General features: G+C 38.5%; 1 protein-coding gene across 1 annotated transcript; it reads right to left on the bottom strand.

Moving 5' to 3' along the window:
* Nucleotides 1–132: 132 nt before the first annotated feature.
* On the bottom strand, nt 133–26728 carry lnx2b (ligand of numb-protein X 2b). The gene is made up of 10 exons (XM_015001518.2): nt 26443–26728; nt 18209–18750; nt 16314–16507; nt 12151–12350; nt 8266–8694; nt 7345–7491; nt 5406–5580; nt 2883–3126; nt 1639–1797; nt 133–1181 (listed from the first exon to the last, which is right to left on the bottom strand). Exons 2-10 carry the CDS (start codon nt 18625–18627, stop codon nt 1046–1048), a joined length of 2103 nt encoding a protein of 700 aa, XP_014857004.2. The 5' UTR covers nt 18628–18750; nt 26443–26728; the 3' UTR covers nt 133–1045.
* Nucleotides 26729–27517: the final 789 nt, after the last annotated feature.

The following is a 27517-nucleotide window of genomic DNA, read 5'->3' as shown; positions in this document are numbered from 1 at the left end:
GGCTTCCATACATATTACACTTCCCATCTGAGCGATACAAAGAAACACACCCATACGTTCTCATTTTTTATTACTTTGAAACATTTCTTCGACTTCAACATATTAAACTACAAAATGAAACCAAAGAAAACATGATTTGATATGATTTTATTGGACAAAACTGAACAGAGTGGGGATTATTATTTACAGGTTACTTGGCTTATATTTCAAAAAGCCACTTTGTTGTTCGACAGCTGCCTCCGTCAGGATGCAGGCAAGGCCACGTTAAATCTACAAACAGCATTTATTAACACGTTTTGGTACAGAGACAGTTTAAGGCAGTTGTTTGTCCTTCAATACCTCCAAGGCACCCACTTCCTTTAAGTCTGTCAAGATTAACTGTTTATAGAAATAAATACAGTGCTAAAAATGAGAGCTCGGATGTTGACAAAAGAAAATTAAAAAATAAATGTCGGATTAGCAACACTTTCATTAGGAAAAATAACTCAAGAGAACTGCAAGCTTATTTGTTGTTCCTGAATGTGATTAAATTAAAAAAATAAGAGCCTAAACAATGAATAAATTTGTTTTCTAATCCAAATTTAGTATAATCATCTGTACATGAGTCATATTTTACTATTACACCGTCAACACGACTGTTTGTAACTTTACCTGCTTCCTTTAATAAAAATGAACATTCATACTGCAAAATACCCAACCCACCTTCTTTAACACTGATTTTATTCAGATTATAAAGAAATATTTTGCATCATGTTCAAAAGGAGCTTTAATTTTCATTCGTTTGGCATCTGTCTACAGTCAGGATCCTACATTAGAGTTTATACTAGCAACGGACGCTAGAATCAGTCATCAAAACGGAATCCTTCTAGTTAGTTTTGACTACATTTTTATGATTTGTACATCTTAGTGTTAGAACCAGTTTCTACAGGACTGGGATTATGTACAACGTTCTGAACAAAAAGAATCAGATTCAGTAGGAATGCAGCTGAACAGGGATACTTGTGAATGCTCACATGAACACAAAAAGAGACAAAGTTTGTTTTAATTACACTAAACTTCCAGGCCAGGACACAACAGTCAGCGTGACTTTGTTCTTCTGCAGCTTGAGCATCGGGATGAGCGAGGAGTTGTTCATCCCCACCGTCGTAGCGCCGTTCACCGCCACGATCTCATCGCCGCACCTGGACAGAAACAGCCGCCGTTAACTCCGAGTCTGGAGGTACGGATGGGCAAAGTCAAATTTTACAGAGTAATTTTGGTTTTTAGAGCAAAAGTCTCCATACCAGACGAGGCGAGAGAACACAAAAATTATACTCAAGTAAAAGTAAAAAGAAGCCATCCAAGAAATTACTCAATATTTAAAAATTACATCACCAAACAGACCAAACATAAAGTTACATGGAAATGTTAGTATTTTTAGGACAAAAATGACATTACTTCATACAAGTAACAAAAAATAACAAAATCACCCAAAAGATAATTTTTCCAAATCAGTTTCTTTAAAATAAAGAAACTGATGACTTTTTGGTTAAAACATGTTTGATTTTCATTCAGTGGGTAGAAAATCCAGATATTTTACTCAAGAGTAAAAATACTTCAAAACAAAATGTATAAAATTACTCGAGTAGTTTTACTTACTTTAGACGGCCGTCAAAGTGAGCAGGCGTCCCAGGCACGATAGTTTTAATGAAAAATGGCTGCTGGCCGTGGCTCTCCTCGTAACCCCCGACGATGCTGAAGCCCCAGCTCTCGCTGTTGGTCTTCTGCAGGACGATGTCCCTGCACCAGTGCATGTGACTGAGGGACAAAGTCAGAGTTAGAGCGCATGTTTTCATACAATGAAAAAAAAAAAAAAAGATTGAACAAATGGGAGAGCATCCATTGTGATCCACACTGCAACTCTGCAGCTCCTCCACTGTGGATCTGGATTTCTGCAGGTTTCACAAACTCAAATTTAAGGCTTTTTAAGACCATTATGAATTAAATTTAAGACCTGTATCATTACAGAAATTTACAGGTTCAGCTAACTGGGGATAAAATTTTAAGTCATCCACGACAGATGCTTATTGGCAGCTAGTTAGCAATAGGCTGAAGCGCTAACTAGCGTTAGCGAATCGACATTCTGCCTCAAGTCGCAGAACCTGATGAAGATTTCAAACTTTTGCCTGACAGTAAAAAATGGTAACTTTATTTGAAAGGGTGTGCTTAAGACTAACACCTGTAATAACACTTTTAATGCAACTTTTCACAAAATTAAACAGTCTGTCATTTAAAGACTTAAAGTTTTTCTCCTGTTTTGCTCTTTTGCTATAAATGGTCCATCTAGATTAAACCTCAGCTCTCAAAAACAAACTCAGGCCTTTAGTGCCATCACAAAATGTTAATTTAAGAGAACATGACACCTCCTTGTTCCCCCCCCCCCCTCATTATTTGCATCATTTGTTATTTAAACGATACAAATGATTATGGTTAATTTATTTAATAGGAGGATAGAGAAAACTGCAAAAAAATACAGAATCTTACCAAATATTTTTGGTCTCATTTTTACTGCAAATATCTTAGAACACTTGAAATAAGACCAAATTAAACCTGTATTAAGTAAATCATTGATTAATATTGATGAAAAAATATATTACTAAATTGAAATTATAACTTACAAGTAACTTTCAGCAAGATATAGGAGACTGTCTTAAGTCAATAATTTCCTTAATATTGATGAAAAGTTCAAGTTCCAGTCAGATTATTTCACTGCAACAAGACTTTTTACCAGGTTACAAGTTTTCTCTAATTTCAATCTAGTAGTATATTTGTACTAGAAACTGGACCAGAAGAACTTGGTAATATTCTGTGTTTTTGCAGAGTTCCTGGGTTTAGTGGTTTACCTCGGTAGCCCCAGCCAGTGCGTCCACAGCGGCGTCCAGGTCCGGATCTCGTCTCGCTGGTCGTCCATGTGGTCAAAGTCGTCTCTGCTGCCGGTCTCCGCGTCCTCCTCGGCGCTGTCGGACAGCGTCTGGATGACGCGCAGCACCACCTGGGCCTGAGCCGTCTGGGCCTTCAGGACGGACACGGCCTCGTTGTAGGTCAGCTGCGTCAGATCGACGCCGTTGATGCTCAGCAGAACGTCGCCTGAGGAAGTTTAACATTTAATGAGAAGGAAGCTCATTAATACAAAACGCAACAGATTTTCTCTAAATTATACAAAGTGATTGTTCGTCTGAATCCAACTCTGTAATCCGCTCCCAAACATCTTCAGGAAACATTAAAGCGGCAGTGTGCAAGTTTAATAAAAAACATGTTTTTCTACATATTTGTTGAAACTGCCACCATCTTGTGAGACAGATAATCTGTGAAATTACCAATCTCCTCTCCCTCATTCCTGAGCTACTGTTGAAGTTGGAAGAAATGCAACCAAAACAACCAATAAGAGTCAGGAGGAGGGGCTTAGTGCTGTCAATCAACCTGATGTACTCACTGCTGAATGTGCAGTAATTGATTAATCGTTAACTGGAGCACACAGACTCAAGGGCCATTAGCTGGAAAAACTGACAAAATGTATATAAATTTACATAAAAATCTTTGCAAATATGATTTACCCAATCAAGTGGAATAGTTTTAATACATTTTTGGCAATAAAATGTTTATTTTCTTATTAAGAATGCAATTTGTTTATTTGCATCTTTTAATGCATTTCTAACATTGTATAAAAAGGGGATTAAATGAAAAGTCTGCAAAATGTAAAATTTTTCTTATCCAATTAATCATCTTAACAATCAATTACTAAAATAATCATTAGTTTCAGCCCCATTCCCTGGTGAAGTTAAAAGTTTATTAGATCAAAATAAATGTTAATTTTCCCAAAGTTTGAGCCGATTGGTTTGATGAATCGGCTCCTCTTCGCTCACATCCTCTCTGTTTACGGCTCTTGAGCCACACATTGTGTCTCCTTCTGAATGGAGGCAGGATGAAAAGACGGAATAGCCCTTTTCCTATACAACCCATTGTCAATTTTACACAAAAGCAGTTCAAGGACCAGTCCAGAGCCAGCATCCAGTCTCTAAACTGGTGTTTTGATGGCCAAACAACTGGCCAGGAAAGCTGCTAGCGAAACACCGCTAACACTTCACTCATCAGAAGGAAACCGAAGTGAGAGGCCGTCGCCGTTAAAGCCAAGAATCAGAGGAAACTACAAAGACTTCTAACAGAAATCAGATGGAGCTTTTATATTTATGCATTTACTTTTGTCACTCCAAACCCTCCATAGATTTTTTTTATTTTAGATGTTTAAAATGTCTTCCAGTTCCAGATTTAGCTGCTGATTAGAAATTAAAAGTTACTGATCTTTTCGAGGATATACATACATTATTAGATTGCTTGAAAATGGTTTCCAAACAACAATGTTGTTGTTTATCGCAGTAACTTCTGGGAAAATTTATCGTGTTTGATGTAGTTAGAATCAAAGCTCAAACAAGAGTTTCTGGTCGTTTTTCCTCTGGTAAAGTGAGAAATGATGACCTCAGAGTTAAAACAAAACAGCAGGGCTCCAGTCAGAGAAAAATGTTGTGAGGTGACATTATGAGGGAATGAGTCATGATTCAGATGATACTGGGTAATGTGCAAACAATAATTACAAGTAGAGTGGAACTTCTTCAGTACTCAAACACAACTGTGGAAAACTATTCTAACCCTGAACAGGTTAGGACAGTTTTGTGGTCTATAAAAAACATATGAATTAAATTTTTTGCATAAAGTTATTCTGAGAGGATGAGATTTTCTGTGACTTTAAATCCAAATAAGCTGCTGCTGGCCACGCCACCCAACTCAATATTTATTCTCACACATGAAAATGGCTGCAAGCAGATGTGCAATTATACAACCGTACATCTTTGAAAAGCAAAAGTGGAGCCTCCTGCACAACCAGCAAGAATGTAGCAAGTGGTTTCTGGATGGCAAGTCAACAAAAAAAAAAGAACAAACTAATCTTTTCCAGAGCTCCTCTGGGGTTGCTAGGTGACAGGCAGAATTCCGCTGGCGTTGCTAAGTAACGGCGCAGTGCCCATTGAATGTGACTCAACTATCGGGAGGGTTTACAATCGGCTCATTTTCCAGACAAAAATGGCTATTTGCACATTTTCTTAAGCTATTTAGCCGTTTTTAGAAGTATTTGAGACTCACATGGAAGCAAATAAAACATGTAAAAAGTCATTTTTGATTAATAGATCCCCTTTAACAGGAATTTTATGTCAACTTGTTTCCATCTGAATATTTAAAAGCACCCACTCAGTACCTCAAAGCAAACTGTTCCTGTGCATTTCCATATAAAAAAAAATGTAATCAGTTTTCTGGCTTTTTTTTAAGTGTCATTATGTGAAACCGTAAGAATCCCGGGACAAGATGCGGTCTTGTACCTCTTTTGATGGTGCCGTCTCTGTGCAGGCAGCCAACTGGCTGAACGCTCGTGATGTAAACAGGCAGCCTGCTGCGGCAGTCCCTCCCCCCGGCTATGGTGATGCCCAGAGACGTTCGAGGTTCCTTCTTCAGGCTCACCGTCTTCTCCTGACAAGTGAAACCGCCCGGTGGATCCTATAACACAATTACAAACCAAGAAAACACAAAAATATTCAGGATTCAAGTCACACAAATTCAAAAATTACAATCATTTATCAGGATGTTTTGACGCAGCGGATCCCGTTTAGAGGACCGCTTGCAGAAACAAATGTGAAACATTTGAGACGGAGCTGAGAGGTAAAAGGGTAGAAGTGTGAGGATCAACACTCGGCTCTCGTAGTGGAAAAGATGTGTGGAAAATGGCAACTTCAAGCAGCCTTCTCGCTGCTCCACGGAGTCTGTAAACTGTCAGAAGGGAAGCTCGGGGGAGGCGGGGTTCTTCCTCTCCACAGCAGGGAACCCATCCCCCCCAAGCAAGACGAAAAGACTAGACTCCGCAGGCGAAAGCTAACTGTTACCAGCTTTGATCCTCTCACCTCCCAGAGAAACAACCCAAAAAACAACAACAACCAGAAGAAGGCAGCGGCCCCACGGCGGCAGAGAACAGCACCCCGACTCTTTTGATCAGGACAGAGGGAGGCCCAGAGCTTTCATCTCCAACGCAGGTGAAAACTTCTCACCCCCGACTGGAGGGGGATCATCGCTTTTCCCTTTACCGTCCAACAGAGGAGGCAGAGTCCCCAAAAACTGCACTCAAGTAAGAGCAGCACCACATATGTAGAAGTCAAAGAAGCCAAGAAATTACTCAAGAGTAAAAGTACTGAGCAAGTGATCAAATTAATCATTTAGCATTTAGAAATTACAAAATCAGATGGACCAAGATACAAAGTGAAGTGGAAATGTTGTATTTTAATGACCAAAACTACAATAATTCATGTAAATCAAAAAATATAACAAAATCAGACAAAAGAAAATGTTTCCAAATCAGTTTCTTTCAATATAGAACTTTCTGATGAGTTCTTGGTCCAACGCTTGTAGCTTGATTCTTGGGATCCAGTTGGAGGCATTTTATTGAAATTATTGATTAATCTTAAATCCAGAGATGTGTAAGAGTACCCAAAAATTATACTCAAGAGTAGCGATACTTCAACATATTTTTACTCAAGTCAAAGTAACGTCTAAAAAAATTACTGAAGGAAGAGTAAAAAAGTATTTAGTAAACATCAAGTACAGAATAACTGATCAAATTAATCATTTAATATTTAAAAATTAGTAGTTCATATAAGTAAAAAAAAATAAATAAAATGTTTCCAAATGAGTTTCTTTCAATAAAAAAAAAAAAAAAAAACACGTATGAAACTTAAAAACTACAGGTCTGTGTCTGGTGAATTTTGGTTAAAACATCTTTGATTTTCATTCTGTGGGTAGAAAATACAGAGAGCTGGGTAATAACTAGTTACATTTACCTGAGTAATGATAAATATTTTAGCACATCCCTTTTATTTTCCAGCTGAAAGATAATTTGAAGGGGTTCAGATTTTCCCTCTGCTGGTTTCCTCGGTATGTGAACCTCAGCGAACGTTTCGCTGCAAACCAAATAAGTTTCTGGCCGTTTTATCAGCCGAAGCAAAGGAATCACATCACACTTGTCTGAGTTCGTCTTCCTTCTTCCTGCTGTTTTTTCTTTACAATTATCCAACCAGTACTGTTTTTCCTGTTTAGAATTTAAATGCTTAATGTACATACAGAAACCACTCAGTTACTACCTAACAGTTAAACCCAACATATTTTTTGGTAAAAATGCTCTTGTCTTGTCATTTGTGACACCAGAACCTGGTTCTGCTGTGTTTTCACAGCCAAAGAAAAGGAGTAAAAACCATGAATGTTGTTTTGTCGAACCTTCAGGTAGGTGGTCTGCCGCCTGAAGTACTGCGGCTCCGGGGCCCTTCTCACTCCTCTGCCGTGCTGTCCCTCTCTGCTGCTGCCTGCTTCCTCTGGGCTCTCCGCCGGCCGCAGCACAGCAAAGTTCACACACTTTTCACTGTTCTAAAAATCACAGAGGACAAAAGAAAAACATTTGTTTTGATGCAAACCAATAGCCTGACACATCAGTAAGCAGCTGGTAAACATTATTATAAATATTCCTAGTGCTGATCAGACCTCAGCAGAAATCTCTGTATGTAGTAGTGGCAATATCAGACACCTAAATATACAATGCAAGGAAGAAAGACGAGACATGACAATAAGGAGGAGGGTAGGACAAAAGAAATGAGGGGAGGAAAGAAGGATGCAAAAGGAAAGAAGGATGTAAACAAAGGAAAACAGAAAGGATGCCAAAAAGGAAGGAGAAAAAGGAGGGATGCAAAAAAGGAAGGACGGAAGAAAGGTAAGGAATGAAGAAAGGCAGCAATGGAGGGTTAAAGCAGAGGGAAGAAGGATGCAAAAAAGGAAGGAAAGAGAGGGAAGGAGGAAAAAATATAAAGAAAAGGAAGAAAGGGCACAAGGACAGGACTAAGAGGGGGAAGGAAGGAAGAAGGAACGCAAAGCAACAAAGAGCTGAGAAAGGGAGGGAGGGAGGAAGGAAGGCAAGAAGGAAGGAAGGCAGGAAGGAGAGAATGGAGGAAGGTTTAAGTTTGTTAGTTTAAGGGCAACTTTCAAGTAAACGTAAATAAAAGCTGCGTCAGACTTCAGCTGGTTTCCATCTCAGTTCCTGAGCAGCTCAGTTAATTACAGTCCAAACCCATAAAACCTCCAGCCGCTACACAGAGGCTGCAGGTCCAAACATGCAGCCGAGTCAGAAAACAGCAACTGATTTCCAACCTGTATGATCATGGCGGCGCTCTCCGGCGTGCCGTGCATCAGGTCGTGTCCGTTTATGGCCAGAACTTTGTCGTTGTTCCTCAGTTTTCCGTCTTTGGCTGCCAAACCGCCGGGCAGAAGGTCCAGGATGAAAACGCCGCTCTCGTCGGACTTCCGGATGAGTTTGATGCCGAGCGGCTCGGTGCGGTGCGTCTTCGTTAGCATGACGTGCAGGACCTTCCCGGGGTTGTTCATGTCGGATGGACTGTTGCCAAGGGAACCATGAGGGGCCTGGGGCGGGGCGGCGGCGGTGGAGGGGTGATGATCCGAGCGCTGGTCTCTTATTTTGAAGCCTTTCTCCTGCATGACGGTGAGCCGGAGGAGCGGGGAGTGCTGCAGAACCGTAATGGCCCGAGTGTGGGGAACCGAAGCCAAGTTGACGTCATTCACCTGGAAACGGGACACCAGGATGAAACGACACGACAGAAAAAACTGTGATCCCACTAACCCTATAAAACATGTAGGCAGAGGCAGGCCTGTCACAACAGCCAATACATCAATCAATCACATGATCAATTAAAACAAACGCAATCATTTCCATTTGCACAATTTATCGTTTTTCTCTTTTTACCAAAAACTAAACAAAAGTTTTCAACTTTTACAGAGATGTCATAATTAATTTTCTTTGTTGTTCCCGTTTTGTTTATTTTGGATATTTAAAATGTTAAATGTTCATTAGAATTTAAAGTTTATTGATCTTTGAGAATATTTTCTTACATTACTTGAAAATGCTCTCAAAACAACAATATTATCGTTTATCACGGTAATTTCTGGGACAATTTATCACCCAGATAGATTTGGTATCGTGAGTCAATGTCTGGATAAAAAGTGAATTGAGCTTCAGGAGATTTGTGATTAAATCTTCACTCAACAGCAGCAGCCATTGTTTCACATCCTGAAAAACTCTTCCTTCCACGGTTTTGTGTTTTAATTTTCAGATTTAACATTGAACCTCGATGTCACAATAACCAATTTTTATAGTTATTGTTGCAATAAATTATAATATTGTTGGTTTGTTAGTTAGGAGGATGAAATGTATTTCTGTTAGCTAAAAGCTGGAAAAATCTAAGTATTTTTTAGAGAAATAGTTATAAAGTTCTTCAAATTCAGAAGTTTACATGTTGCCTTTAACTATCTGAGAAACCTCAGGAAATGATGTCATGGCTTGAGTTAATTGGAAATATATAATTTTTATGAATCACAAACTTCCAGAAAACTGCAAAGATGCAGAAATGCAGTTTATTTAAATGAAGGACAAACCCCCACTTGTTTAGAACAGAGTTTGATTAATATATTTTATAATTGTTCTTGGTGATTCTGACAAAATGTAGAGTTTCGTGACGTTTCATATTTGGTTACAGTGTCATGTAAATAACTGAACTCTGTTGTTGCTGAAATGTGATACAAACTTCACCTCTACTGTATGTTAATAAACGTAGAAATCAGGAATAATTAACATTTCTGGTTAAAACTTCTAATTATTTTCCTTTATATAAATCTAGAGCAACAACAAATTAAAAATTAAACAAAAACTTTACGTCTTGTTATAAAAATAAACCTGTCCAATAGAGAAAAATAAACAACGCACTACTTTTCCTGTTTTGAAATCCAAACAGCAGTTTGCACCAGGCAGGTGAGGCCGCTCGCTCTGAAGTGACGCGTTTGTGTCTGGTGTAAACACGCCCCGTTACCACGGCGATAAAACTCGTTAATCTCGAATATCTGCTGTCCCCCATTGCCTCACTTAAAAAGAAAACAGTGTTTGCATTATCCTGAGAGTACAGTTTGAAGTTGTTCATTGAAAACCAGGCTGGGATGAGCGGTGTCACGCTATGCAGTGTTTCCCACACGTAGGCGGGAATCCTGCCTGCGTTTCCAGCAGTCAGACACATTGGGATATTTATTTAGGAATTAATCACGATCCAAAATAAGGAATCCTTTATCTTGGAGATCATCTATTAATCCCCCTTTTCTCCTTAAATGCAGTCATGTTACATCAGTCTTTTCCCTGCTAAACACACGGATCATGTAAGCAAAGAAAGCTCAACGGATTACAGCGTTTCCGAACATGTAGCAACACCGACCTTCCTCCTGCTGCAGAGAGATCAAAACCCGGCATCTCTTCATTTTACGCTTTTCTCTAGAAATTACCCGCTTTCTTACTTTCACTTTTAGTGCACTTTTTCTGCAGGCTATCCACCAAACTGTGGAGCCTTTCCATGTATTTTCTTTATTCATGTTAAATGGATCAGACGTTTATTCTTCTCATGATGGTTCTATTGTGAGGAGTGAATGGACCATGACTGGTCTGTAAATGGATAAAAGTTGTTTAGACAGCCATGAAAACTTAAGATTTTAGAAAAGTTTTGTAAACTTTCATACTCAGAGAAGTCCAGATCAGGCTTTTTTTTCTGAAGTAAGTGCTAGGCCCGTCACAAAAACAAATTTTACTGGACGATAAAAAATAAATTATGATAAACGATAATATTGGGTGTTTTTTAAGGCAATTTTTCAGGTGTTATAATGGTAGAGGCTTCTCAAAGATCAATAAACTTTAAATACTTCTGAAAGGCTAACTGGAAATGTGTTTTAAATATCCAAAATAAATAAACAAAAACAGCACAAAGTGAATTATGAAGTCTCTAAACAAAATTGGCATAAAAAAGGGGGCTAGTTCAGACTGAAGACTTTAATCATCCAGTTTTTGATAGAGAGACAAAAAACAATAAATGATGCAAATGGAAATTATTGAGCCTGAGTTTCCATTCATCATAAAATGAATTAATTTATTGGTTGTTGTGCCAGGCCTGAAGAAACAATGATTTGTCATGTTTGTGTCTGTCGGTTTGCTCCAGCTGTGGTTTGGTTCCACCTTCGTTCTCTGGCTTTGCCTGAAGCCAACCTGAAACCGTGGATGTAAAGGAAACGCTCCTGATCCTCCTCCGCCCCAGATCGGAAACATTTCCACTGAAACGCTGAAAAACCACATCAGGCAGGAAGAAACCCGTCACCAAACGAGGACGAGATGATAATCAACTAATGTTGCTTCCTGCTAAAGATAAACTTCCCTTCAAGTCCGGAATAATAATTATTTAAATAAATGGCTTAAACATGTTCAGTTTGAGCCCTTAAAACATTTAGTTATTTTAGATTTCTTTTTATTTCATCATTTTCACTAGATGTGTAAATATGTATAATGTGGGACATATTTTGGGTTAGGATTTAATAAACTGTCTTTTTCAAATTGATATGAAAGTTTTGTTTTTGTTTAGCTATGAAGTATATTTTTTTGCTATTTTTTTCTCTGACATTTCACCTGTACGAAATAAATTAATAAATTGAATTAATTTTATCTGGAGATGTTTATAAGTTTAGAAACACGTTTTTCAATAAGTTACATGTTTGGTAAAATTCTAATTCAAATGAAGAACTTCATATTTTCTACAATATCAACTTTGTCAGCCATTAGTGCAGCTGATAAAAATAGCCAAAAATCACCAAAACGATAAGTATTCAGACTTAATCAGAGTTGGGTGGTAATTAGTTACATTTACTCCATTACATTTAGTTTAGCAACTTTTTGGGAATTTTTATTTTTTTTTTAAAGAAGTACTTTAGCAGTATTTTTACTGCACCGTACTTTTTACTTGAGTAACTTTATTATGAAGTATCTCTACTCTTACCTGAGTAAATTTTTCAAAAAATACCTCAAACTGGATCCCAAGAATCAAACTAAAGGTGTTGGACCAGGAACCCATCTGAAGGTTCTGGACTCCAGCTGCAGTCCGACCCGTCTAACTGAACTGTAAACAGACATGATGACATCATGTGAAACGCCTGGCCCACCTCCAGGATGTGGTCCCCTGGAGCCAGCCTGCCATCGCGAGAGGCTATGGAGTCCCGGATAATCTCCTGGATCACGATGTTTCCCAGGGGAGTGTCTTTTCCTCCCACGATGCGCAGGCCCAGCTCCTCCTCGGGTTCGTCTCTGAACAGCTCCACCACGTTGGCCTCGGCCACCAGACTGGACCGCAGCGGCGTGTTGTCTGCAGAACCACAGAGCAAGAAACAGAGCTGGGGTCATCATCTCTAAAGCAGAAATCATAAACAAATGGCCGATGCACAAACAACAACATAGTTTCCAAACATTTTTCACTGCATTTGTGATTTTATTACCCAAGGTGATGCCTCAGTATCTTAGAAACTCATTTCAGGGGTAACGTTTGCTTATTTAATTAACTTTTTTACAATATATTTACTGAGTCCAGCCATTTAAAAACTATTATTACGTTCAGACAAAATTAAGACCAATGTAAAACTTTATACATATTTTGTATTAATTACTACGTGTGATGTTTAAAATCCTCACTTCTTAAAGTTATAGGTTTTATTTAACATTTATGAACAGAAATACATTTACACACTGCAAAAAACACAAAATCCTACCAAGTATTTTTGGTTCACTTTGTAGTGTAAATATCTTAAAACACTTGAAATAAGACTAAACTAATTACAAGTAAATGTTCAGCAACAAATAGGAGCTTATTTTAGGTTAATTTCTTAATATTTATGAAAATCTACTAGTTCACTGGCAGATTATTTCACTTTTAACAAGAATTTCTTCCCTTGTTACAAGTTAAATAATCTGCCAATGGAATTAGTAAATTTTTGTCAAGGAATTATTAACACAAAACATGCTCCTATGGCTCGCTCAACATTTACTTGTAATTAGTTTTGTCTTATTTTAATTGTATCAAGATATTTGCACTAGAAGCTAAACCAAAAATACTTGGTAGGATTGTGTGTTTTTACAGTGCATGGATGGCTTTCAAAATAAAACGTCCTGCTTCCAGAAGCAGGTAAAGTCTGTGAACATTCTTTGGTCGGACAGGATCAGGACGGGTGTTTTGGTGCAGATGATTTCCAGCATGTTTGTGGAGCACCTGGGCAACGAAGGCAGAGGGAGTCCAGACAACAGCGCTGCCAACGTCATCTTAAAATGATGATGATGAGGAGGAGATAACGTTCATATAAAAGGTAAATTACAGCCTGACATTATGACAAGATCTAATTTCAAACTTGGATTTGAGTCAGCTGCTGATGGTTCAAAGAGAAACTAATAACCAAGGTTGAGAACGGCAGAGGAAATTATATTTTGGGTTCAATTATTAAGAAATTCTTGGTATTTTCCATCAGAAGTCGGACTGAGTTTTACGTGGGAAAATAAATGAATCTCGACAGTCAAAGGTCAACTTTTAATTTTACTTTAAGGGAGACAGCCAACACCTCAAAGTGAATTATGGTAATAGGACAGCAGGTGAGGTAGCAGCTGACGGTTATGTAATGTTTAACAGGAGTGTGCCGACCTTTGGTTCCAGCACTAAATTCATTAAAAGCCCAATTTACCTCTGTTTGACTTCAACCCAAAATGGTTGCATAATGCGGTTAAAAATTAACTTTTCCTTCTTAAACAATCACCTGACCTCATAATGCAAAGCTGCATGTTTATAGCAAATGGCCTGAAATGTTTAGGAAACATTAAAAATATAACAATTACAGATATGGTCCAGTATGAGATTCTAATTTGATTAAAACCAACATGAAGTCAGTTTATTTAAAGAAGTTTAAGCCAAAGATGTAGATTTTATTTAAAACAGCTTGCCATAGCTTCAAACTAAAGCATTTTCTATAACCATGAGAAAAACTTATTACAGCTCTGGAAAAAATTTAGAGACCACTTTAAATTATCAGTTTCTCTGATTTTACTTTTTACAGGTACATGTTTGAGTAAAATTAACATTAACATGTTATTTTATTCTATGACAACACGTCTCTGAAACTCCAAGTAAAATTTTGTATTTATTTGCAGAAAATAAAAAATGATCAAAACAGAAAAAGGATTCAGTGCTTTCAGACCTCAAATAATGCAAAGAAAATAAGTTCATATTCAATTAGGAATGTCAATACTAATGTTTTAACTCAGGAAGAGTTCAGAAATCAATATTTGGTAGAATAACCAGGAGGTTTTCTATGGGGTAGTTTTCTGAAGCTTTCCGTCAGCCTCTTGACCAGCAGTGCACAGCAACAGGTGTGGGAGGGGCAGCGCCAATTTACTTTCTGCTTCATGTAGCTGGAGAAAACACCAGTAACTCCAGCATTTGCTCTGGTATTTAATTAAAATGATGTTAAATCGCAGAAATTTTGTGATTTTAGCCGTTTTAAAACTCGACACATATTACAGAAAGTAATAGAAAGCTCAGAAATTGAAGAGTTTTATTTAAAAACTGCTTGCATTTAGGAAAAGGAAATAATTTTGCGTCATCCTAACCAACTTAAAACCTAAAACAGGAAAAAAACAATTTAATACTTAAATTATATTCCAATATTTTGCGAAATAATATTGGAATTAGTATTTATTTTTGCTTATTTTAAAACAGTTTGTTTAAATATCTGTATTTCTTTTCTAAATTCAAAGCTGGCAATCTTTACCTGGAAGAACTGTGTTAACCTTTAGAAGCAAAGCAATGATTATCCAGTGATGTTGGCAGAGACATTTTCCACCTCAACGTTTTTCCCGTACGACGTCGGACCTAATGGAGCGTTGTCGCTTTGTGTGTAAACTCCAGAAGCTTTCTCAAGCTCAGCGCAGGATTGAAAACTGGGTCACTGAATTAAATAAACGCAAATTTAACCCTCAAAGCTGTTGTCAGCGAGCTGATTTGGCGTCTTTGTGTAGGTCTTTTTCTTTTCTGGGTTTTCACGGCTGAGAGCGAACAGAAATCTGAGGGACATTAATCAGCTCAGGTGTGTTGGCAGATGTTTATCCGTGATGAAGGTCTGCTGTTGCTTTCAGGGTTTTTCCGATGATGAAACTGTGTGGTTAAAGCATCTGTGAGCTGGTACATGTTCCTGCAGCTAGGCTGATGATTCACCTGCGATCAAGAGAATCATTTAAAACTGAAAACCGTAGCGGCTCTGTCCTCCTCACGACTGCAGCAGTTAATCCACTTTTAAACAAGAAGTTTCATGCGTTTTCAGCCACAATGGGCCATTTTACAGAACAATCAAGTAACTATGTACATAATACATCAAATATGAAAATAAATATTTTGTAATTTAACGCCTTGAAATTGGGCCTCTGTCTCTTTAAGAAGCTCCTGCTTTTTCTGAAACTCCGCCTTCAGGAAGTCATAAAAACATGGCTCCTCTATTAAAACGTTTTTCTTTTACTGAGAATAAAAACAATTGTACTTCAGTTAGAGGGATTCAAGTGCAAAATAATTGTTGAGGAGTTAAAACTGTGTTTTCTCCTTTTAAAGTAAGAAAAATATGTATAAAAATAATTTGCTAAACAAATACAACAGGGCTTGATTGTTTTAAGAGTTTATCTACTAACTTAGATATGAAAAATACACATTAAATATGTTGTGGCTTTGATTTTGATTATGCCTTCTGTGCAATAAAATGAAGGTATAATAAGCCACACTTTTATTGGCCCACTTTTTGTTTGGTGACAGGTATTTAAATATTGTTTATCTATTTCTGTACTAGTTTGGTCTTTCATTTTTTCTTAATTTTTTGACTTGTGTATGGAAAAGTTATAAAATGCCCAAAAAATAAATAAACTTATATCAAAGTAGCTCGTATAATGGTCTTAGTTTATGTGCAGTTCCACCAGGTCTTTGCTAATTGCTGCTGGCTAGTTTGAAGGAGCTGAGTGGGGCGGAGCTGTGCCTCAAAAGGAGGAGCTAGGTCCAACCAAGCGTTGCCATGGAGATGAAAGGATTTCTAACAGAAAGAATGAAGGCAACACTCCAGGTGTGTTTTAATGAGAAAATAACATTATAACATGATGTAAAGCCTAAAAAAAAGTTGATTTTAGTTCTAAAAGCACAATTAGCTGCCAGTGTTGCAAAGAGGCAGTTAAGTAAACACAGTCAGAGGAGGACGTGGTCATGTTAAACATGTTGTGACAGAAAACAGGAGCAGGTGATAAAATGACTCCCTACCGTCGTCGACTTCCTCGTAAGCAGGATTAATTAAGCCCGGCTCTGACTGATTCCGCGTGTGGTTTCGGGACAGAGTTGCTGAATGTTTCGCGTCTCCAGACGACTCGCCGTCACCCTTGCGTCCTTTTATTTCGTTCCAGGAGGGCCGCTTCCTCTTCTCCGCTTCCTCCCGTAGCCTCTTAAAAACAGGACATCTGGGAAAACACAAAGACACCACATAAGAGGTTTTATTCTTAGAAACAGGAATATGAGGCTATAAATAAACAGAAGGAGACGGCGCTAATTGGGTCATAATACATGGAGCTGTAGAAATGGGTGCTTACACAGGTTTGGACAACAAGGTGTGCCAAGAAAAGCAGAGCAGAGGTTTCCAACGTGGTTTTGCTTAATTTACTCAGAGATCTGCGCCTGCTGCTCATCCCTCACTCCTGAACTTCGTATCCCTGTTATTTGCACAAAGGCAGCAGGAGGGCAGCCTGCCTTTCATAAATAACTGAGTAATGTGTGACAAGGGCGATAAGCACCACACTGGGCAAAACAGACCGACCTGCACCCTGTCTGGGGCGCTGATTAAAAAGCAGAGCGTTCGAGCTTTATCTGTAGCAACTGCAATGCAAAAACAAAATATTACCGCATATTTTCAGCCTAGTTTTTAGGGCAAATATCTCATTACACCTGAAACGAGACAAAACTAACTTACAAGTAACTTTTCAGCAAAACATAGGACCTTGTTTTACTTTTAAAAAAGTTAGTTATAAGTGAAATAATCTGGCAGTGAAACATTTTCCACTTATGCAAAATGTCAAGTGGAAAAATGTCTTTGTACGACTAGTAAAAGAGAAATCCTATTAAACATCTTTTGCAATCCAATTATTACCCAGTAAATACAAAATTATCAATAGATCAGTCCTGCACTGTACTGATGTCAAGTCGAGCAGAAAGGCCACAGCTTTGAAGTATTTTTAGCTGCAGATGAATCCTTTGCTACAAATTGAGCTTTCACTAAAGGAAGGCTGTAACAAAAATGATGTTCTTATTTAAAAAAGGGACTGATTTATTTATTTGCATGTTTTATGTGTTTCTAATACTATGTAAAAAGGTTTAAAAGCTTAAATGAAAAATCAGCAGAATTGTGCCATTTTTTTAAAAATCTGTTTGCTCCATTAATCACGAGAATAATCGATGATTGTTAGCTGCAGCCATAATATAGATTAAAGCACATTTTCCTTTAGCAACATTAGCATCTCAGCTACTAAAGCTATGCATCAAGTGCAGGACATTTATCAGCAACAGAGACCACCTGGCTTGCCAAATAACCTGCTGACATAAATACAGAGAGCAAATGGATAATCTGTGATATCAGGTTTCTGACTGCAATGTGCGGCTGTAATTTGTAGCTTATTAAATAAAATGGAAAAAAGTGAACACTATTTCTAAGTAGTGTACAACAAACGAGTTTCCCAAACTATAACATCATCTTAAATATTTCTTCAAATTGACTAAATATTAGCAGTGCACCGACTGCAGATTACCGATCTTTAAAAAGCCTAACCTGCTGGTTCCGATTTTGACCAATAATGTTTGTTTTTTTGTTTTTTTGTCTGAAATGTCGCTAAATACAGCAAGAAAGTCGCTGATTTGGCAACAGTGGGGTGACTGTTCACGGAAAACGTGCAGACACGACCCGGTGGGCTGGTCCATCCGTCAAACCTCTCACAGCAGAGCAGAAGAAGAAAGCGGCTGATTTTTATTCCTTTGCTGAGGTTGATGAAATCTGCGTCACATTTAAGTATCAGCCGATCACTGATCTCCCAAAATTAAGGAAACAGGCTGATAAATCGGTGCACCCCTCCTAAATATGTGATGAATCGTCTGCATCTCAGCCAGAATCCTACCTGTTGTGCAGGTGAGGCTGCAGCTCGCAGCGCTGCATCTTCTGCTGGCACTCTGTGTAGTGGGGACAGGTCACCACCAGTTTGTCCAGCAGGTTCCTCACCAGCAGGCTGGAGGGTCGGCACTGGTGCAGCTGCAGACGCTGCCGATCCACGGGGCAAAAGTCCTGCTCCTTCAGGAAGTTGCTGAGACAGTGGAAGCAGTAAGTGTGTCCACACGGAGTGTCCATGGGTCTGAGGAGCGGCTGCAGGCAAATGTGACAAACCAACTCATCGTCCACCTCATTCTCATACTCGTACAGGTGAGTGTCCTGAGTCTCGTGCTGCTGGCCGCATTCTTTACAAACGCGAGCCCAGGAGAGACCCGCAGACCCGCTGCTGGCAACGGAGACGGTGGCGGTTTTGGTTTCTGTTGCTGCCATCGTTTCAGGAAGTTCAGTCCACTGTCGGCTCGCGATGATGGGTTTCAGATATTTATGTCTTCATTTTTGAAGCTGAATAGATCCACAGTCACAGTGTTATCTCCTGGTCTTCATCCTGACTTTCTGTGGAGAGAGCAAAACGGAGTGAGGTCCATGGCGGCACTTCAACTCGCACTGGCCACCGGTACAGGAAATCACAAATCCAGAAAGCAGCAGCAATATGGCAGCGAGCTGCAGCTGCTTCCTCTCTGCATGTTTCCTGAGGGACAGAGGGAATTTCACTAGAAGTCAGCTAAAAGTCACGCCGCTTCTCACGGAAATCGCTAAACTCTGTGAAATGAGGCAGAAAAGAAATGGACTGAAGTCAAGCCTGCGCTTATGGGAGAACCACATGGTACCTCAGTAGTGTAAAACGTTTAAATTAGATGGGCCAGAAATGCAATCCGCCTTCACTAATGATCCATCCATTACACCAGCGGTCACCGTGATTTTATGCAACTTCTAATCTCCTTTTTAATTCCTCCCCAAAAAGAAAAACTGAAACCTTGAAGAAATCATAACACCAAGTAAAAATCTCACTGAATCATGTCATTTCTGCAATGTATTAATTTTTTTAACCTAAAATAGAAATGAAACATTTGTTTTCTGTTTACTTTCCCTTTTTCAGTTATATTTATTAATAAATAGAGATAAAGCAATTAAAAACAAAACAAAGCTGCTCACTGAAACCAGATGATTTTCAGCATAATTACCCTCTTCAGGAACAGAAAAATCTGATATTTCCACTTCTGTTTAGCCAAGCGCAACTATACTGCACTGACAAAACCACTCTTCAGTGTGAATGTTGCTGCTGAGTGAAGACTCAAAGTTAGCCATTTGAATACAAGTGAAATATTGAAAATGAAGTCAAAGGAAACTGAGATTAAATAATCTCTGTAGTCCATTCAGGCCTGAGGACAGACTTGTATCAGGAAGGCTAAACACAGTAAGGCAAACTTGAACTTTCAACCTTGGTTTCTTTTAGGAATGCTGCCAGTTTTGAATATTTCAGACTGAAGGAAATGTATTCTCCAGCTCCGCACACAGCAGGTCTTTATGCTCGATTCAGAAGTACCATTGGTCGGTTTTAAAGTTTATCCAGCTGACAGTATTGTCACAGCATCATCAAAACATGAAGGAAGCTAATAAAAAGAAAGCACAACTAACAGCAACAGTCTTTTACATTGACTGAAAAGAGAAATGTGTTTGGATGCAAAGTTGGACCAGAAGCACGGGATTGTTTTCAGCTGGATTTACCGTGTTTGGCTTCTTCTGGTGCAGAATGATGATGCAAGTTCCACTTCAATGACATAAACGTCTGATAAAACATTAAACCACAGGAATGGTATGATGGAACATTTTGGTAATTTTAAGACCAAAAACTTTTTGAACCAGAAAACACACCATGTTTAACACTTATGTCCAGATGTGGATTAAAAAAAGAGAAGCATTAAAGTGAATTTTCTCAAAGAGTTGAAGAGCATCCATTTAATATGAAAAGCTCATTTATAAAATGCTAGCTACAATTAGAAAGCGTCATGCTACTACACTCATCCACCTTAAGAAAAGATTTTGACAGGAATAAAGAGGAAAGTGTTGCTTTCATGCTGCATGTGTGAAAAGGGCTAAAAAAAATTTTTTTGCCACTACCTTTAAACTCCATATCTTTGTGATCCTAGTCCAGATTTCAGACTCCAAACCAAAAAAAAAAAAAAAGAGGGTGCGCTCTTTTCTGTGTTACTGGAGCGACTCACAGGAGATGATATCTTCTGCCACTGCACGCAAACTCGAGACTCTAACCGTCGCCCGAAGCCTGAATGAAACCAGAGCTCAGCCTCCCAGACCATCAGAATATGGCTGTGTGTGTGCAGCAGCGCTCTGGATGTGCACGAGCTCTGGCTGCACCGCTACGAGGAATGCAAAGGGTACGACGGGAGGGGTGGGCTGGTGTAACTCAGAAGCATGATAGGAAAGGGGAAAATGTTCAGCCTCCGTCATCGGTGCCATTATTCAGGTGTGTTCATGTATCAGGGTGAGCTCAGAGCGCTGACGTCGTACCGCCACAGGTAAAGGACTGTCAGATAAATGATTGATGGAAAACACAAAAGCCAAGTAAGAAATTTGTGTGTGCAAGTCCCCCCTCCAAATATGCACACACAAGTCAGCTCCCTTTCTTTGTCTTTCCTAGCCTCAGGGAACATTTACACCTGTAACGGGTCACATGGTATCAAAACTGGAAAAACTAGACTATTAAACCAATTTCACCTTGTGCAAGAAATAAAAATGAGATTCAAACCAGCTTCTGCTTTGAAGCTGGTTAAAAACAGCAAAAAAGGTAAAATATACTTACATTTTAAGGTAGAGTTTCTCAATCCTGGCCACCTGCTCCAAAATACCTGAATCTGATGCTTGAAAAACCTCCAGTTTCACTAGCAGCACATTAATCACCAAACAGTTTTAATCTGGTGTAATGAAGCAGACAAATATCTAAAAAATGCAGTCAAGGATTTCAAGGACCAAAGAATTGTACCACAAAGCAGGATTAGTGGTTTCATGACGTTGCCACCACCTCACAATCATCTGTGCTGCCAAAAATGTTTGTTTGTGCCGCTGACGTTTTAAAGATATTAATAAAAATTTTTCCAGATGTCATGAAAGGCCAAAACAAAATTCTTTCCATCAACTCCGCTGAATTTATTTTGAAGACGTTAATAAAAATGTTTCCAGAGCCCAAAGGTCCAACCTGTATCATAGTGGCACAAACAATAATTGTTGCTGCACATTTTTGGCACCGATTTTCTTTTATTTGAAGGAGATGCGGGGGGCAACTTCACTAAAGTGTTTCGAGAGGTTCAGTTTAGATTCACAAAAATGGTTCACATCTAAAATTTAGAGAAAATATTACCTAAAATTTTAAATAATCAAGTTAAAAACGCAGTGAGGTCTTCTGATCAACCTACACTTTAGATCTTACTTTCACTGGGAAATATAAGTTTCTTCATTTCTTTTAATACATTGATATATTTTTAGCTACGGCTCAAAAACCAGCACATTTAAGACAATATCTTGTTGCAAATAGGCCTGTCGCGATAAACGATAAATCAATTAATCGCATGATAAATTAAACCTATCGACCTCATTTTAATTATCGGCTTCATCGTCTCTTCCTGCCTTTTTTTGCTTTCTGTTGATGACACTGATTGAAGAAAGGCTCAACTCCGGTGCTCTCCACTGACCCTCCCTTCCTCATTTCCTTAGTGTAATGTCCAGCGCACACTACACGAGTTGTCGGCCGACTGTCAGCCTATAATTTCAAAACCTGAGACACACATTAGCCGACAGAAATCCTAGGTATAACGGTTCAATCGTGCTGTGTGGTGTCCAGCCACACAGCCATTATTTTGGACTTGTAGCCCAAAATAATGGCTACAAGTCCAGTTAACCAATTTTAATATCAGGCATTAATCAATGCTTTACTAGAATCTACCTGTGACGCATATGGCTAGAATCAGCGTAAAGTCCCGACTGAATGAAAATCATTATAACCTATTTATGTCACGTTAACGAAGAACAGCTGAAAACTTACCGGGTTTATCAACTGCGGTAGCCATTTGGCTCCAACTCCTCTCCTTGTCATTTCTATATTCTTTGCACAAAATGTTAAATAAATATTAATGTTGTTTACACATATCATCTCCGATGTCCGCTGGACTTTGGGTTGCACCGTGTCAGCTGTTTTGAATTCCCCTCCCTAATTTCCCCTCAGAAAGCAGGAGGAGAATCTGCGCTTTCTGATTGGCTACCTGTCACATTCAACAGGCTGCGTTAAGCTCCCAGTCGGGGAAAACCCTGATTTAGATCGGAGTGGCCACGACGATCCACCGTAACTCACCACACACTGCAGGATGATCGGTTACGAAATCACCAGTGAGAATCTTAGATCAGCCAACGATCTAAGATTGTCATAAGGGGAAAATGGGGGCAAAAATAATCGTGTACTGTGAACTATTGCATCAGGTAGTCGGATGTGCCCGTCTTCTCTATTTAAATGTAGTGATTATTGTAGGGCAATATAGTATACAGACTCCATAATCTGCACTCTTCTGGTTGAATGCAGTATTTATTTCCACTCTGACTTTATGTTGTTTACTTTTTATTCAAGTACGTTTTTTGTTAATGGAGACTGAGAATCCATTTTATTTTTGTTTTTGGTTGTTTTGTTTATTTAGTTTATCAGTTCCAGTGTTATGTGTTCTTTTGAAAATAAAGTGTATCCATCTATGGTAGGAAATTGCATGCATTATTCGTCATTTCCATTAAATCAGTGTCAAAAGGTCTAGTAACAATATCGTTAATCGCAATAATTTTTTAGACAATTAATTGCTCAGCAAAATTTGTTATGACAGGCCTAGTTGCAAAGAGTTTTTAAATCTATTAGGACTGAACCTCCTGAGACTCGAGACATTTCTGTAGAGCATGAATTTAATAAAAACACCAAACCGGATAAGATGCACCGTTTTTAAACATTAATTATTAATTCACGCATTATTAATTTGCCGTTTGTTTTAGAACTTCCTGTGTTTTCAATTGATTTTAAGTTTAATAGGAAAGCATACTAAAGTTTTTAACCCTCAATTAGAGAACAAATTGACTTAAAGGGGAAATAAAATGCGAAAGTACATTGCAAGACACAGACGTTTATTTTATGTTGATTAAAACACCTTTAACCTTTAACTGGAAACAGTGAAGCCATCATTTAGTCCTTTATCAGCTGAGTTTGCAGCCATTACAGGCAATTATCAGCTGTAGTTTCACCATAATAACATAGAATTACCAGCCGTGTCACACATGGACACTCAGAGTGTCAGGAGGGTCAATCTTCAAATTAAAGCTCCTAAACGGAGTCGCTATGTAAACAACCGACAGATTCACCGTCTGTCTTGAACCGATATCGACCCAAATTGGAATCAGCAGGTCGGGTTTTAAAAGATCAATAATGGGCCAGAGAACTGGAATCGAATCGGAGCACCTAAACCAAACCACAAAAAAATTAAAACTAGGCAAGACTTAACCAATAAAAACACTAATAAAAACAAAAAAACAACTAAAGGTAATTGAATTAAACACAAAGCCAAAATGAAATAAAACTAAACGATAGAGAAAAACTTAAAACTGTTATAACACTGGTTCCGATTGGCGGCTCTCATCAAAAACAGAAAGTCGTGTTAAAATATTATTCATCTCTGCTGTTACAATGAAAAACCCTCATGTCACAACATATGATTGCTTTTAAAAACTTAAAATATGTCCAAACTTGGATCATACAAATACTCCTGTCAAAATAACAAATACATATGTTGCTGGACAATAAATCGCCTCAGAAATGACCACGATAAACGATAATATTGTTATTTTGAGATCATTTTCATGGTAACTACGATAACGTTAGAACGCATTCTCAAAAATAAAATTTAATGAACATTTAAATGGGACTGCGTTTTAAATATCCAAAATAAACAAAAACATAAATAAAGTGAATTATTAAGTCTGTTTAAACAAAACTGTCCTTCAAAAAAAGGGTTAGTTGAGACCAAAGCACCAGATTTTTGTCCTCCAGTTTTTGATAGAGAGCAAAGAGAAAAGCAATAAATCAAGTAAATGATTGAGTTTTTTATCATACGATTAATTGATTTATTGCTTATTGTTACAGATTCAGCCCAACATATTCATGCTTCCTGACTGTCGCACGTTGTTCTTAAAGCTCAACAAAGGCAACACTTCATCCAGCAGAACAGCCTTGTAATCATGTGAGAGCATTAGCTTCCAGGGGAAACGTCTGCGGCCCTTCAGCGTCCTCCAGCTGCTTTCAGGATTACCGGCGGCGGCGTTTCTTCAAAGCGGGTCGAACGCCCAGCTTCGATGGCCGATGCGAGTCTATCACATGTGCTGCAGCTGCCGCACCCTCTGCGAACGCAGGTGAGGCAGAGTTCGACTGCAGTTTTTAGAGATCTACGTGTCACTGTATGTTGCGCCAACGTCTGGTATTCCCAGCAGCAACATGAAATTTAATTAAATACAAACACAGCTGTTGGTACCTGTGAGTCATCAGCGTCTGGGAGTATCACAATAGGAAACTTCAGACATTTCAGATGCTTGCATCTTTCAAAATGTAATTTAAATGACGTAATGAACAAAAGCGCCATATTTCTCCACAATAAAGAGTTTTAAGGAGCGATTTTAAGCCGCACCATACATGCCTGAAGTTTGACAGATTACTCTGAGGTATGTTGGTGAAACTTGTTTCTCTAAACATTTTCCCACATAGCTTCTTTCTACTTTATTTTTCTTTTTCTACTCTGCAGTGAAAGTCCCCCCTTGTTTATTTGACATCTGTTCACATAATTCCTCAATTTAAAGTACATGTACAAGTCCCATTATAATCATAATGCAACTCCATTTTTTCCACCAGGCTGCAGGAACAATAGGCAAATTCTTCTGCTTTGCATTCAATCAGCTGTTTGTTTTGCATATGCAGGGAACAAGTAAAACCAATGACTAGGACAATCATAAAGTCTCTTTCTTCAGGTTTCATTTAAAGCTTAAAACACTTTATTCTGATGTTTGCAACAAATAAAACAAAAGCACGCTGTCCATTTGTGTCTGTTAAAAACAAGGGAAGTATTATCTCACTTATAGGCAATTTCCTATAAAAAAGGCACCCAATAAACAACACATATGTGTTATTTATTCAGAGTGTACAATTAAATTAAGATCAGTAATCAAACTCCTAAAGTTTGATTACTTTAAACTTTAGGAGTTTATAGTAAAGGTTGAAAGGGTCATCATAAGTTGATAAAGCTATTCCAAAACACAAACTTTTCATAGGAAACCCTTGTTGTATTTAGCTAAAATTAATAAGTGAATGCAAAAAAGAAACAAATAAATCATCACTGGATTTCTCTAGCATTACTTACTAAAAATCATGGTTAACGAAAGAATATTTCCTGTTGTCCCTAGCATTTTACATTCAAGACAGACAGCTAGGTACAAATACTACACACATAGCACAATTAAAAGATATAAATTAACGCACAAACTCTTCAATCATTGCTTATAAATCTAACACAAAGCATTCATCTGCTCCATATGTATTAGAGACACATTTATACCATTCTTAAACTTCAGTTGTGGACCACACAAAATTAATCCGAAGGCCACAGATGGCCCCTGAGCCGCAGTTTGAGCACCCCTGCCCTGAAAGCTGTGAAATAGCGCTTTCATTCGATAAGTAATTGGAAATCCAGCTTCAGATTGTAAATGAAAACCATTGTGAGTCAGTGGAAACTGTTAAAAGAAAAAGGAACCTATAATTCACATAATCTTGATGTTTCTTATTATTCTCGGCAACAATAACAAGCACTTTCCATCCTGTCGGGATTGTCACCGATCCCATAAATAACTCACTGTCAACCATGTGCTCCTAATCTCCTCACCACTCTGACAGATCCCAGTGACAGAGGAGGCAATAAAAACAGGACCTTACTGGTCTAACTGGGCAGCTACAGCAACGGCTTCACCTTCAGCTCGGCTTGCGCTAACTGCTACACACCTTGAGCTCAGAAACTCACTTCTCTATCACCGAAAGGACTCGTTTTACAGCACAAACACACGCTAATTTCAGCCACATCCCGGTTTCCAGTCAGAAAGTAGTCTATAAATTTCTGCTTAAAGCAATAAAAGCATTTTATATCGGTCCGACGCCGAAACTCGTCTTACCTGTGTGTGAAGGTTGTTTTCCGGAAGTAGCTAACGTGTCGCTCGCTAGCTGCCACGAAACAGCTCCCGGTGAAGTGGAATAATTAAAAAAAAGATAAAGTAAAAACGAGGTAAATGTTTCCTCAGCTCAACAATCTTGAAGGTTTTTGTCCAGTCTCATTTGTATCTGCTGCTGAGCGACCTGACAGCCCGCCCGTCCCAGGCGGAGCTCAACCTGCAGCCGACGTCTGGGCAACTTTCCCAGTTTCGAGTAAATATACCTCGAGCTCAGGAGGAAGTCCGTCCAGGTGCGACACAGAGCTGCAGCAGAGGGCTGGAGCATATTTATACCCAGAGGTGGGTAAAGTGTGTATCAAAAATGTAAATAAGTAAGAGTAGCTATTTCTGAATATATTTTTACTCATGTAAAAGGGAGAAGTAGCCGTCCGAGAAATTCCTCCTGTGAGATTTGTTGGAAATATTAGTTTAGTTATACTAGTTTTAATGCTTTAACTTTAGCGCATGTTAAAATATTAGACTGATCCTGATTGCCTCAATTTAGGTTAGATTTAGAATCAGTTTAATCAATATATAACTTCATCAGAAGAACATTTTTCTTATGATCACGATTTGATTAAAATTAGTCTAATCAGTAGGTTTTTATAGGATGTCACATTCTTAAGAGTCTATAAATCATATATTCATTTGAAAATGTTTTAGTCCATTATAACCAAAGAAGTTGAAAACTAATCAGAAAAAATATTGAGTGCAACAAATGTTTAGGTACTGAAACTGCTCGTGTCTGTTTTATAAGAGTTTGGAGATGTTATATGAAACGTGCCAATTTTTACAATCAAACTCTCCTGTTTGATGCCCTGGGTCGGAGGTCAGGAGAGCTCTGTGGGTTTCAGGAACCAGTTTGAGGCAGTTTGAAATGAGAAACACAGATCGCTGATAAACTTTGGTCCCACTTTCTTGAGTAAAATGTTTCTGTATGAAATGAACACATCTATTCTTCCTGCCCTGGGAAAGTGTGCAGGGAGGATGGCTTAGAAAGCGACGAATTCATCCCTTGGCCTTGGTAACACCTGCATGG

The sequence above is a fragment of the Poecilia mexicana genome, unplaced genomic scaffold (genome assembly GCF_051168715.1).
Source record: "Poecilia mexicana isolate PSO_F unplaced genomic scaffold, ASM5116871v1 scaffold_10, whole genome shotgun sequence".
NCBI classification, from domain to species: Eukaryota; Metazoa; Chordata; class Actinopteri; order Cyprinodontiformes; family Poeciliidae; genus Poecilia; species Poecilia mexicana.
This window is presented reverse-complemented; position numbering and strand designations above follow the sequence as displayed.